Source organism: Etheostoma cragini, chromosome 15 (genome assembly GCF_013103735.1).
Source record: "Etheostoma cragini isolate CJK2018 chromosome 15, CSU_Ecrag_1.0, whole genome shotgun sequence".
In the NCBI taxonomy this organism is placed as follows: Eukaryota; Metazoa; Chordata; class Actinopteri; order Perciformes; family Percidae; genus Etheostoma; species Etheostoma cragini.
The window spans coordinates 2,557,206-2,571,143 of record NC_048421.1 but is presented as its reverse complement, the minus strand read 5'-3'; the positions used below and the strand labels follow the sequence as shown (position 1 = coordinate 2,571,143).

General features: G+C 40.5%; 2 protein-coding genes across 7 annotated transcripts in view; both read left to right on the top strand.

Moving 5' to 3' along the window:
* LOC117957827 (myosin-10) overlaps window positions 1-5,935 on the top strand; it is a 73,499-nt gene extending 67,564 nt beyond the window's left edge. For all 5 annotated transcript variants that reach the window (XM_034893886.1, XM_034893884.1, XM_034893885.1 and 2 more), the window contains 8 exons: window positions 49-210; window positions 300-428; window positions 1,005-1,093; window positions 1,642-1,765; window positions 2,134-2,342; window positions 2,661-2,769; window positions 3,080-3,252; window positions 4,286-5,935. In XM_034893886.1, the coding sequence (XP_034749777.1) occupies window positions 49-210; window positions 300-428; window positions 1,005-1,093; window positions 1,642-1,765; window positions 2,134-2,342; window positions 2,661-2,769; window positions 3,080-3,252; window positions 4,286-4,439 (1,149 nt within the window). In that variant the 3' untranslated portion in view covers window positions 4,440-5,935. The remainder of the gene's footprint in view (window positions 1-48; window positions 211-299; window positions 429-1,004; window positions 1,094-1,641; window positions 1,766-2,133; window positions 2,343-2,660; window positions 2,770-3,079; window positions 3,253-4,285) is intronic.
* Window positions 5,936-7,332: 1,397 nt separating this feature from the next.
* On the top strand, window positions 7,333-9,390 carry LOC117957840 (serotonin N-acetyltransferase-like). 2 transcript variants are annotated; one of them, XM_034893908.1, is made up of 4 exons: window positions 7,333-7,511; window positions 8,003-8,244; window positions 8,608-8,762; window positions 8,876-9,390. In XM_034893908.1, the coding sequence occupies exons 2-4, from the start codon at window positions 8,088-8,090 to the stop codon at window positions 9,257-9,259; spliced, it is 696 nt and encodes a 231-aa protein (XP_034749799.1). In that variant the 5' UTR covers window positions 7,333-7,511; window positions 8,003-8,087; the 3' UTR covers window positions 9,260-9,390. The 2 variants fall into 2 exon arrangements, with proteins under 2 accessions (XP_034749799.1, XP_034749798.1); XM_034893907.1 differs by lacking the exon at window positions 7,333-7,511 and having other exon boundaries at window positions 7,841-8,244.
* Window positions 9,391-13,938: the final 4,548 nt, after the last annotated feature.

Genomic DNA, 13,938 nt, shown 5'->3' with positions numbered 1-13,938 from the left:
ATTACACCACAATTGAATCTCACCACACTAATGCTGGCTCCCCCTTAGGTGCGAGAGATGGAGACGGAGTTGGAGGACGAGAGGAAGCAGAGAGCTTTGGCTGTCGCTGCTAAAAAGAAGCTGGAGATGGATATGAAGGATATAGAGGGTCACATAGAAGGAGCCAACAAGGCTCGAGACGAAGCCGTCAAACAACTGCGCAAGTTACAGGTTACACTTCTTCATACATATTCTCCATTCAAACCCATTTTATGCACTGCTGTAAGCAGCCATCTTCAGCCATATGTTTTCTCCTTCAGGCCCAAATGAAAGACTACCAGCGGGAGTTGGAAGACGCCAGAGCGTCTAGAGATGATATTTTCGCCATATCCAAGGAAAATGAGAAGAAACTCAAGAGTCTGGAGGCTGAGATTGTACAGCTAAATGAGGTGCAGTAACTTTATGATGTTTGTTATGTTAGGTACTGTGCATAGTAAAGGCTTGAGGGTGTTGATGTCAGGTCGAAGGGTTTTAGTATTGTCCTTGGGTTGTCTGCTTTAGCTTAATGGATGGGTCGGCGAGGGAGATACGCCAATTTTAAAGCCAGTTTTCCTGTTACTCCCATTATTTCCTCACAAGCAAATGGAGTCAGGTGAAGTGCTCACTCCACATAAAACGCTACGTAACATAATTTCCAGCAAACTTCACAGAGAACAATGAGGGCAAAACTGCATCACGATCTGTTTTAATCATACAGTTTATGGTAAAATGTGTTGTATGACAACGTTTTAATTGACTTTAAACATTTTAGATAACACACGCTCAACTGTGCTGCTGTTACAGCACGTTCATGGACTCACGACAGTGCATTCAGAATAAATAATGCATATTCATCTAATTATTTTTGGCATTAAAAAACAATGTTGGGGGGGTACACTGCTGTATATTCATGATAAATGGTCCCTCTCAGTGTTACATGATGCACAGAGTAGTACTCGTGTTAAAGCTGTGACCTCTCTCGGCAGGACCTGGCAGCATCTGAGAGGGGCCGGCGCCACGCCGAGCAGGAACGGGATGAGCTGCAAGATGAAATCTCAAACAGCACCTCTGGAAAGTAAGGGACCCTCACCCACTCGACAAAGCCAAAATGTCTGTCGACAAACACACCTCCTTGTTCATATTTTTATAATCTTTTAAACTGCTTTTGAAGCACCAGACAAATAAAGATTCTAATTATTTTGGTCATTGAGATGAATGAGGTAAAGGAAAAGAGAACCAAAACCATAATGATAGTAATAATAGTGTTAAAAACAGCACGAGATACAGCAGAAAAAGGGTAAAAAAAAATATTCCAAAGGCGATAAAGCAATACAAATTTAAAGATCATGCAATCCCATAATAAGTATAATCAAGGCGTCATCCGGTTTATTTATATACTTATTCTAAGTCTAGTTTTTTTCCTTATCTATACACGCTTCTATTATAAATTAAAGAACTTTCCCTTTCTGAGCCCTCAGGATATTGGCCAATGTATTGGAATATCAGATTTTTAAATAACCAAATATTTGTATTGTAACAGCCTTAAAAAATCCGTCAGGCTCTACTTTCTACGTCTGCTCTCTGCCCCCTGCAGCGTTAACTCTTTATCTGTGTGTGTGCCAGGTCTGCTCTGATGGATGAGAAGAGGAGGCTGGAGGCTCGCATTGCTCAGCTGGAAGAAGAGCTGGAGGAGGAGCAGGGTAACATGGAGCTCCTCAACGACCGCTTCAGAAAGACAACCATGCAGGTGCGGTGTTCTGAGAATTAAAGAACATCTTTAATGACAATTTTTATTTTTTATTAAAAGAATATTACATCGAGCAGTTTGTCCAAAAAAAAAAAAAAATTTGCCTGTACAAAATTGGTTTGAAAGACACACCAAATCGTTGGAAATGTAAGACAGAGGACGGCCAATTGCTTCAAGTCCTATGGTCCTGTGATAAGGTCCAGGAATATTTTATACTACAATACAACGTATGTCGGATTGTTGATGTTGTGAGTTATATGTTGTTTAAAAATAAAAATAAAAAATGTTAACAAAAAATATTAGCCTATTCAAAATTCACATAAATGTCCATTACTCCATCCCCCCCCCACCCCTCCCCCGGCCCTCAGGTGGACACCCTGACTACAGAGCTGAGTGCGGAGCGCAGCACGGCCCAGAAGAGTGAAAACGCTCGGCAGCAACTGGAGCGTCAAAACAAGGAGCTGCGGGCGAAGCTGGGCGAGCTGGAGGGTTCTGTGAAGAGCAGGTTCAAGGCCTCCATCACTGCCCTGGAGGCCAAGATAGCACAGCTGGAGGAACAGCTGGAGCAGGAGGCCAAGTGAGAACTCAATACACTTTTATACTTGCTTAAATGGATGGATGGATGGATGGATGATGGATGGATGGATGGATGGATGGACTTATTATTATATTATTAAATTACTGTCTTACAGCAGCAGGTTACCAGGACATACACACTCACACAAAATTAAGAGGAACATCAAGAATGTACATGTATCTACAAGTGTAAAATAAAATGTACAACTTAAATACGTAGTATATAAAACAATGTAAAATATGTACAATATTTAACGTTTGGTTTTTACCTGTAATGCTGAATCTTGTCTTTTTTTGGTCCTTTGTTGTCCACCCAAAGGGAGCGAGCAGCAGCCAACAAGACTGTGAGAAGGACCGAGAAGAAGCTGAAAGAAATCTGCATGCAAGTGGAGGATGAGCGTCGCCATGCAGACCAGTTTAAAGAACAAGTATGTAGGACCCTGACACTAACACTGCGTTGTGATAGGCTGTTTGCAAGCTTGTTTCACAGTTTGCTACCCTTACAAAATGTTTAGCCCCTCTGTGGTCTTAAAAGCGATCAATCACAGTTATTGCTTTATTTATATTTATAACCATTAACAAACCACTTCACCTTTCTACAATCCATATCAGAAACGACTCTGCTATGCCAAAATGGTGTCCTTTTCAAACATGTTTTGTATTTCTTGGTGATGTATTTTCTTTTCTTTTGTGTGTGTGTGTGTGTGTGTGTGTGTGTGTGTGTGTGTGTGTGTGAAGGTGGAAAAGGCTAGCTCTCGTATGAAGCAGCTGAAGCGTCAGCTGGAGGAGGCCGAGGAGGAGGCCACGAGGGCCAACGCCTCACGCAGGAAACTGCAGAGAGAGCTGGACGACGCCACCGAGGCCAGCGAGGGTCTGAGCCGCGAGGTTCACACACTCAAAAACCGCCTCAGGTACGCTTGGGCAGACAGAAGCATCCACTATCTAACATTCACAATTTATCGTTTAATTATTTGATTTTATGATTTTATGAACTCCTGCACACTGTCTAACTTGCAAATAATATACAGTATAAAGATTAATAGTGGGCAATTTTTTGGTAATGGGCGATCTTCAGGCAAATTGGCCATTTTACCTGAAGATGGTCTATCAACAAAACGTTGCCTGCCATTGAACTTTATATATTTTTTGCAAATTAGACAGTGTGGGGGAGTTTCTTTGCTACTTTTGACTGCTTGTCCCCTTGTCTCACGTTACAAAAAAAAGAAGCTTTATTTATGTAGGTCTATTTTCTTATTATTTTTTATTATTTATTATAACTGGCCATGCATATTAAGTCAATATTGGCCCCTTAAGTCAGCAACTACAGTGGTATAGTCCGCTTACAGTGTTGTTTTACATGTTTGCCAAATTAGACTTTTCGTCAGGCCTGTGTGGGCAGGTGAAGCCTGCATCTCTCTGACCCTTACCTCAGTTTTGGTGAACCTTTCCCATTCTTAGTGGTTTGTGTAGCTTGATGGCCTCTTGTAATTCCAGCAGAGCTCCACCCAACTTCAACCTGAGCAGAGGTTTAATCAGCCAGAAGAAACACTTCTGTGGCTGTACAGGAACTTAAAGATATCTTCAACTAAATTAGTTGGATCTGAAGTTAATTTTCATAAAAATATAAAGACTCTTTATGTTGGAAATATCATTAAAACATCAGAATACTGGCCTTTATTATGAAACCTGAGTGTTGTGCTGACCTAGAAACCTCCCCGTGTCTGATTTATGAAATGTTCACACAGAATCTGAATGAGCTGTGACTTTTTTAGTGGACTCGGCTTTTTGTCTTCTAAACTTCTTTAAAATTTGCATTTACATTTTCTGAGCAGATCATACAAAAATGTTTTGACTGCAAGATGAATATTAATTGTAGTGGAGAAGTGAGCATTTGAAGATATGTTGGCCTTCCCTTTACCTCCGCTCCTCCTCTTTCTCTTGCAGGCGTGGTGGCCCCATCAGCTTCTCCTCTAGTCGCCCAGGCCGACGCCAGCTTCAGGTCGAGGGAACTTCTTTGGACCTCCTGTCCGACGATGAGCTGGAAAACAAGATCACCGACAACAATGCCAATGAGACACCGGCACCCCAACCGGAGTAGAAGAGAGAAAGCCTTAACTTTTGCTCTCCCGTCTGCGCATCAGCTCTCAGCCCCGACATAAATACTTAGACCCTCTCAGCTTGCATAAGGACCCTCTTCTTGCCCGCTCTGGCCCATGTCTGTATAGATTTGTTCCCTCCAAATACATGCAGCATGATCTAAGCAAGAAAAAAAACACATAGTCCTAGCCTTACTCCTCAGCCCTAAACCTTAGCACACACCAGCAGTTGGACCCCCAACGCCCTCTTTATCGACCCATTTAAAGGTGTAAGAAGCACTGATCTGCCTTGCTCCTGCGTCTCCAGCTGCGGGGCTGTAAAATATAAAGCAACTGCCGTCATGGGAGTAAAGACTACTTTAGTAACCTGAATGGAAGATGAGCTGCATCACAGATAGAAGTACACCTGTGATTATGAAGAAAGCCATTTCAAAAAGAAATAAATCTTGCATTTGGTTAATTGGTCAGTGAAATGTTCCTTCTTTTTGAAATGGATCTTTGGGGATTTTATTCCCCGAACCACAAAGGAGACCAAGCAAGTGGTGTTGCTGTTTACTCATCGTCAATTAAAAAGCGCCCTGATAACAGAAAAACATTCTGATGGAGCTCATAATTTGCTGAGTGCACATGTCTGGATGATAATTATCCCCGGTTGGACCAGTACTTAGCTGTTTAAAATGCTTCCAAATGCTAGAATAATAGCAGTGCAATATTGGAAATGAACAGATAGGGATGAAAGCTGAAACTTTCTGACTATTTTTGCATCAATATACAATTTACAGTATGTCCATCATATGAATCCGTTTGGTTTTAGTTAGTTGAACTGTAACTGAAAAGTATTTTTCCAGTCCTATGCTAGGGATTGTTTGCTTGCATATGAATATAGAAATGTGACTTTAAGCTGCCTTGTCGCCTCAGCGCTTCAATCGGTTGCTCTTTTGACAGTATTGTTTTCTCATGATGATGTTTGACAGTAGGTCACTGTGGTTGACTTGTAATTATTTTGAACTAATTTCTTTTGCTTACTATAAGAGACTTTTTGCTTACTTTCTGTGCCTTTTTTTCCGCTCAGCCTCAGTTCAAAACCCATTTATGCCACATATGTTGTTCATATATTGAACCATGTGTAATTTCATGAAGGTATTTTCATAAAATATTCATACATTTGCATATGTAATGAGCTATCAGTGGGAAACGGATTTTATTTCATTGTTATGTCCTGCTACAGCTCCTCACGATGATCGATACGTTAAAGCGGGTGGGACTCTTTGGAGATGGGTGCAATGACTTTTCTTATTGATAACTTTTATACTTTTTGAGTTATTACTATTTAAAAACAATCCAATAGACAACTGTATTTATACCTCTGCTATTGTACTCCATTAATTTTTCAAAAATGCTCAGTAATGCACACTGATCAACGGTACCTCTGATCGTGACTTGTACAGTTCATGAGTTATAGGAGCTATGTATGATGCATTAAAGTCTACGGAGCCCAGATCACATTGTCTTTATAACTCACCTGTTCACAAACGCCGTTTATTTACGTAATCCATGACGATGCTGTTTACATCTTATGAGTTATAAGCCGTCACGTTATTAATGTCATCCAATTTAAAACTTTGGCAGAAAAGAAGCCAATAAACATGACAGAAATCACAGTGTTCAGGAGCGGAGCGGGAGGGGCCTCCAGCCCTGAATGTTTTCTCAAAAGCAATACCTTTTTATGGTTTAAATAACTTCAACTTTTTTTCTTACTTTCCCCTCATTCTCTCTGAATGGACCGGCAAATCAAAGGAGGAAAAGTTCTATTTTTTAGGGAAATATCACCTTTCATTTTGTAAACTCTACTTCAACATTAGTTATGCGGTTTATGCCAAGTTCCTACCCAACCTGCATTATGTAACTTAAAAAATAGGAGGCAGATTGTTCTCCCTTCTAGGTGGCAGTTTTCCTCAACATTGGTTCTGGTTTTAGAATTTTTGTATTTGTATTTATATATATGTATAAGGATCTCCATTAGCCGACGCCCAGCCAACCAGCTAGTCTTCCTGGTGTCCAAAACAACATTTAATCAGACAATATAACAATAAAATTACATGACATCTACAGAAAAGAAAAGAAAAAAATACAACAATATCTGCTCACAAAGCTTAATAACAAAAATAAATAAAAAATTTAATTAAAATTATATAAAAACAATAACAAGCCAAGCAAATAGAGAAATATCTTGAAAACAAAGTTTTACATAGAATGGGTATGTTTACCCAAGTTCTGTACTTAAGTACTGGTACAATTCATTTTCTGGGACTCTATACATCTCCTCCACTTCCTTTCACATGGAAATATTGTAGTTTTTACTCCACTTTTTTACACACATTTACTCACCAGCTGTAGTAAGCTGCTTTTAATATTATGTAAGTATATAAAACTCATGGTAAATGAATAAAAAACAATGTATTGTTAAAGATAAACCAGTGGTAAACCTTGTTGTCTGGCGGCACCTTAACAACAGTCTGTGTCCAAACGTGGCCTCTGGTCACATAAGTCCTGCATTAGGCCCAAAACGTTAAAATTATACAATATGTCACAAAACATACAACAAAGCTAAGAGAAGAGTCAAAAAGATTGTGTTCATACCTGTAGCATAATATATTAGTCAGGCCCCATTTTTCTGCAGAACAAGTACTTTGAAAACTGAATTAAATTTTGCTTAGGATAATTTTACATATTCACTCAAGTACATAAAATCCTTGTTATCTTAAATGCTAAATAATACCAAACTCATTTATTAAGATCATACACCAGCTGAAGAGTAAAATAGCCTGACCAATCAGGGCCGAAGGCTGTCAAACAGAATCAAACACAATGTTTCTCCAAAACACACAGCTAAATGAACTTGTTGTTCTCAGACAGAGAAGAGATAAAGTGTCGCTAATCCTTCCTCATGTGACTCATAGTAATAATCACTTCATAACCAAGAGAGACGTCTGTGTTGAAGCAGGTGAGGCAGAGGGGGAGAAGAAGAGCTGGTCAGTCCGCAGAACCTCCCCAACATACTTCACCATCCTCCGGTAAGTGTCTGCAGCCTGATGCCGTGCCAAGGTTTTTTTTTATTCTTAATTGCTTAATTAATTAAGATGGGAAGCAATTGTGTCACTTATTACACAGATGCGCATTCGATTTACAGCACTGACCAATTACCTGTGATGTCTTGAAATATAGTTAAACAGAGAATATTTGGGGGGCAAAACCTTTAGAAAGTGCCTCTGGGCTGCTCTTCTGCATCAGTGCGCCTCCCTGGACACATGCGTGGCAGACGTGCTTTAAATGTGCCGGAGGTGGTGGTTTATAGAAAATCATTTTCTATGTCTGTCAATAGAGACAAAACCCTAACAGCAACAATGTACGCAGTTAATTGCAGGGTTCAGTAAATTGCCCCCACACTGCCGTGACCTTTATTCATTCATGGACATCAAATATTCAAATGCAAATGAGCTGGTGGATCAGAGCCAGGAAAGCTGTCCTATAAATACACACAGCAACCAGCCTGTTCTCCTCGCAGGGCCCGACAGGTGATCCTGCAGACAGGCAGAGAACAACACAGGAGGAGAAGTTGGGTTTTTTTGGAGGGGAGAGCGTAAAGTCGTATGATGTCCGTTGTTGGCGCGCAGCCTTTCATCAAACCAATGCAGCCAACACCTTCTGTTTCGCCTGGCGTCCAAAGGAGACACACACTTCCCGCAAGCGAAGTCCGGCCGCTCAACACGCAGGATGCGATAAGCGTCTTTGAGATCGAGCGAGAAGGTAAGTGATCCGTCTTACCCGTCTCACAGTGAGGACGAAATCCGCTCTGCTCAATACCGCTGTCACGTTTCGCTTAGTCAAAGGAAGCCCCGGTAAAGGACTTTGCGTAAAACCACGTGTGGCACCGACAGATATAATTCTCTCTTTGCATTTAATTTAGTCAGTGGTCAGATATTGTTTTTAAAGATGTTACATCTGAATTTAACATTCAGCACAGTGTGTAGTGAGTACTTTGCACCGCCTTGAGTGTGCGTAAAAGTAGGACCAAACATTTTGTGCGCACGGTCACATGCTCTCTCTCTCTTTCTCTCTCTCTCTCTCTCTCTCTCTGTGTATCTGTCTCTCTCTTTCTTTCTCTCTCAGCATTTATCTCAGTGTCAGGTGAGTGTCCTCTCCACCTGGACGAGGTGCGTCATTTCCTCACACTGTGTCCAGAACTGTCCATGGGCTGGATAGAGGAGGGCCGGCTAGTGGCTTTTATCATTGGCTCGCTCTGGGACCAGGACAGACTCACTGCAGTAAGACTCTCTACATCCTGCATCACACACACACACGTATATTAGATATATGTATATTTATATACTTATTATATATATGATAGTAATTGTGATCTCTAACCACTTTGCTCCAGGACGCACTGACTCTCCACAAACCCCGCGGCTCCACCGTCCACATCCACATCCTCGCCGTCCATCGCACCTTCAGGCAGCAGGGCAAAGGTAACATTCTGCTGTGGCGTTACCTGCAGTATCTCCGCTGCCTGCCCAACGTGCGCCGAGCAGTGCTCATGTGCGAAGAAGTCCTCATTCCTTTCTACCTCAAGTCAGGCTTCAAGGTGCTGGGGCGCTGCGCCATCACCGTGGCCGACATGACGTTCACTGAGATGTGGTACCCCATCAGCGGCCACGCGTACATGCGGCGCAACAGCGAGGCCATCCGTTTCCCCCAGCATCTCTTGACTCCGCATCCCTTGACTCTGCCACTGGAAAAGACTGAAGAACAGGCTGATGTATGACATGGTGATGTTTGTCACTTAGATATCTGCACAGGTTGTCTTTCATTTAAGGTCCTACATTATTATTATTATGCTCATTTTCAGGTTTATACTTGTAATTTGGGTTTCTACTAGAACATGCTTTAATGTTTAAAATCACATTATTACTCTCTGTCTGAAATTACCTGTATTCACCCTCTGTCTGATACGAAATCCCTCTGGAAAAAGCCCAGTCTGCTCTGATATACTGTGTATATTCCCACAGAAAGAGTATATGTTAATAGCCTTAGCCTTAGCCTTTGGACTAACTAAGTGTTTATGTAGTGTAGTGTAAATGAGGGTAATTAGATGTAAAGGGTGTGAGGGGGTTGCTGTTTAACAGCTACTGTAACATCTCTAATGCAACTGACACTTTGCTGTGTCTTTTTGTTGTGTATTGTCTTATCCCAGATTATATATGTATATATACTGTATATATAGGCACAGTTTCTGAATATGGGCTGTGTGCATTTCTGTGTGGATTAAAATTGAAAAGATTCAATACTTTCTCAGTATCAATAGAGCACCTCGACCTGCTTTATAATTAAAAAAAAAACTAATTTTCTCATTTTTTACAATATGGGACCTTTAACGTCAGTGTTGCACTCGGTCAGGGTCTTTCTGTTTAAGTGGCTGTTAGACCTTTTTTTCTTGTCTCATACTGAAACTATCTTGTCTAAAATGATCTTACTGTGTACAATAAAAGCAAAAATGTACTATATTTCTTATGTGTAAGGTCACTTGTTAGACTCCATGCTTTGTTTATCACTCACCTGTGAGAGGAGTACTGTGTTGACAAGTAACTGGAGTTACACTGGGTAGACATTTGGACATTAAGCCGCATCCTGCTTAGCACCTTTCTGGGCTTTCCACAACTGTGGACTGACGTCAGCAGCCAGGCTTTAGCTGCTCAACCACAGCTTCTCCAGCTCCATTAGATGGGCTTTACTACTGAATAGTAAACAACAGAGGAATTAGAAGGGGCTGCTCTCATCAGTTGGTCTGCAAGTCCAGACAAAATCCCAATTACTGCACAATTTCAATTCAATCGTATATACTATTTTTAAGGTTAAATCTAATGTTTTGGATTTTAACAGACATAAAACGTAAGTTCTGTATATGTGCACAAATTGAAGAGTCTATCTAATCAAACATTCCCTTGAAAACGTCATTATGACAATTAAAGATTATGAGGATCTGGTGCGGCTTTGGGCCTGGCCCCCCTGGCCAGGGTCGATTTAGGATCAACTCAAGTTGTCTCAGACCGCACCTTGAACCTACGTGTTCATTTAATGGTAGGCCAGGAGTAATATCCAGGGGTCCTTTAGTGGAAGTCACTCATCTTTAGTGACAATATTGATTGTCACAGATGTTACAGCTTATGCATACGTACATAATTTCCCTTCAAGACAGATCCTCGGTCACCCTACCAACAGACAGTCTTTTCAGGAACTTGGTCCCGAATAGCTGAAACCCCTCACACCTTCTTCTCTCCAACAAGCTTTCTTCTCCACCCTGGTTTGTTGTTGTGATCAGTTGGATGTAGTCCAGACATCTTGTTTTCTCATCCTTTTGTTAAAGCGGTCACGCAAAGCACCCCACTCCCGGGTTTGTTCTTTAACTTCCGCCAACCTAAGAGCTGTGCGAGTCGAGCTCACCTTTTGACCTGTACCTTACCTTTTTACTTACTGAAACCAGATTCCTTGGCTCTTTGATTTTCACGATCTAGGAGTCTTTTACTAAACTCAAATTATTTCCTCAGTATTCTGATAGCCCCTTTTGATGGCATTCTCACGGTCAGGAAGAGCACAGAGCCAGGTAAGCCCTGACCCTAAGGCTTCTATTCCAAATTTCCAAAACTATTACATATGATGAAAGGTTTCCAGCAATTCTGTAGTATAATATCACAGTCGTTATGTCTTTATCTCCACATAGCCCTGAACTGTACATCTGGAGACTTATGCTGCGTTCCAGACACAGTTCTTCACGACTTGGTAGCGTTCCAAACAAAGTGATTTGATTCCTAGTTGGCAACATATTTGGGGCTTCATTTAATAAACATAACCTGTAGTAGTACACAATGTATTTTTTGTTTTGAATATAATTTGCAGAATTACTTTACGTTGCCTATTCATGTCTTTTTATTTCCATTTCTTACTGTTAATTACTGGCGTCTGTACAGAATCAACAGGGGTGGACATTGTTGTTCACGTGTTTGTGTTGTCAACACTGGAACTGGGAGTACAACGATCTGGTACAAGCTCATGACTAGTAAGTTACAGGATTGAGTTACTCGTTGCCTGAAACGCAGCGTTAGGTTGCACAGTGGGACGTCTTGTGCTCTTGAATGGAGCTTTAATCCAGGACACAGTCACCCTCTAATCCACTAACGTGCCAAGGTGAGCAGCTCCCGCCCCCTCTCAGTCTAAGTGGTCACTTAAAAAATTAGAACTTTAATTAGCATTTTGAGTAGGGTGAAGGTGAAGTCTGACGCAAATGTTGCCCCAAATATTCACTAAGAAGAAGAATCGGACACCATGCAGTATGCAGCCTACCAAGTGACAGTGAAAGTCTCCATTGAAATCCAGTTCCATTTTATTTCAAGTGTGAAATCAGACGTTATCTCAGGACTCTTTCCAGATGAAGTAGGTCGGTACAGAGACCCAACAGTTCTACCAGGAGTATTTGCAATACTACCAGGAGTATTTGCAATTATTAGTGCAACTCATTAGTGTTGCTTTCACTAAGGGCAGCAGTTCAAATGAGGAGGAGAGGGGGTGCTTCTGGTTGCCCACAATGCTATTTGCCTTTCTCAGTATTTTGTTTTTGTATAAACTTTCCATACTTGGAAATGGAATACCCGAAAGTTTGCTGGAAGTTATTATTATTTTTCTAATGTACTTTTTTTGTGCTTCAGTGGCGTTGCCAAACCAACAGATGATACCAAAGGAAAGAACACTTTCAATGAAAGCACAGTAGAACACCTGAAGTACGTTGCTGCTGACATTAAAGGACAACAGTTTCCTTAAGAAGAACATTCTTTGTTGGGACTTAGTATTTAATCGGTCAGACCAACTGATGCTTGACCACAAACATTTAACATGGTGCTTGACCACAAACATTTAAGTTTGTGGTCAAGCACCATGCCAAGGTATTTATACTCTGTGACAGTATCTAAGGGAATTCCATGTATACAGGTAGGTTTAAGGGACTGTGCTTTCCTAAAATCAATTAGCATCTCCTTTGTTTTAGAGGTATTCAAGATAAGGTTTGACTTCTCACACCAATCAGTAAAAAAGTCAACAACTGGCTCATGCTCCTCTTCCTTGTCGTATAGGAGACTAACCAGGCCGGTATCATCCGCATACTTGATAAAATGCCTGTTAGGGAAAGTTCTGGTGCATGAGTTTGTGTACAGGATGAACAACAGGGAAGATAAAACACATCCCTGGGGAGATCCTGTGCAGGTGGTCATATTGTCAGAGATTGACGTACCAACTCTGACTCGCTGTACTCTACAGCTAAGAAAATCAACAATCCATGAGACCACATCATCTTCAATTAAAAATTCCTCTGTTAAAATATTTGCTAAAATACTTGACTTAATAGTGTTGAAAGCGGAAGAAAAATCAGCAAAAATGATTTTGGCATGGGCCTTTGGCTTCTCTAAATGAACGTGCAGAAGATGCAATAGAGTTGCAACAGCATCTTCAACTCCTCTGGATGCTTGATACGCAAATTGCATAGGGTCTAGAAGGTGCTGCGTTTTGGAGATGATGTAGCTCTTAACTAGGCGCTCAAAGCACTTCATTACCAGTGAAGTTAAGGCTATGGGCCTGAAGTTGTTAGACCCTTTAGGCCGGGGGATTTTTGGCACTGGTACAATTGTGGAAGTTTTCCATAGAGTGGGGACTTTTTTCAGATTGAGAGAGGACTTAAAAAATCCTGTAAATACAGGTGTGAGCTGCTCCGCACATTACTCTCCTCCCCTAGAACATCTCCTCCAATATGGTCAGGGCCAGGGCTTTTTCTAATATTACAGCTAATATTACGACTTTTTTGACATACTATACAACGACTTTTTTACACATACTATACTATGACTTTTTTTGACGTACTGTACTATGACTTTTTTTGACATGCTATACTATGACTTTTTTCGTCAAACTATACTATGACTTTTTATGACTTTTTTCAACATACTGTACTATGACTTTTTTTGACGTACTGTACTATGACTTTTTTTGACATGCTATATTATGATTTTTTTCGTCAAACTGTACTATGACTTTTTATGACTTTTTTCAACATTCTATACTATGGCTTTTTTTGACATGCTTTTCTAAGAGGTTTTTTAGGCATACTATACTATGACTTTTTTCAGTATACTACACTATGTTTTTTTTTTGGACATACTATACTATGACTTTTTTCAACATACTGTACTATGACTTTTTGTGACTTTTTTCGACATACTATACTATGACTTTTTTCGACATACTATACTAAGACTTTTTTCAACATACTATACTATGACTTTTTTCAACACACTATGAATTGACTTTTTATGACTTTTTTTTTGGCATACTATACCATGACTTTTTTCGATATATTATACTATGACTTTTTTCAGCATAATATACCATGATTTTCTAATATCA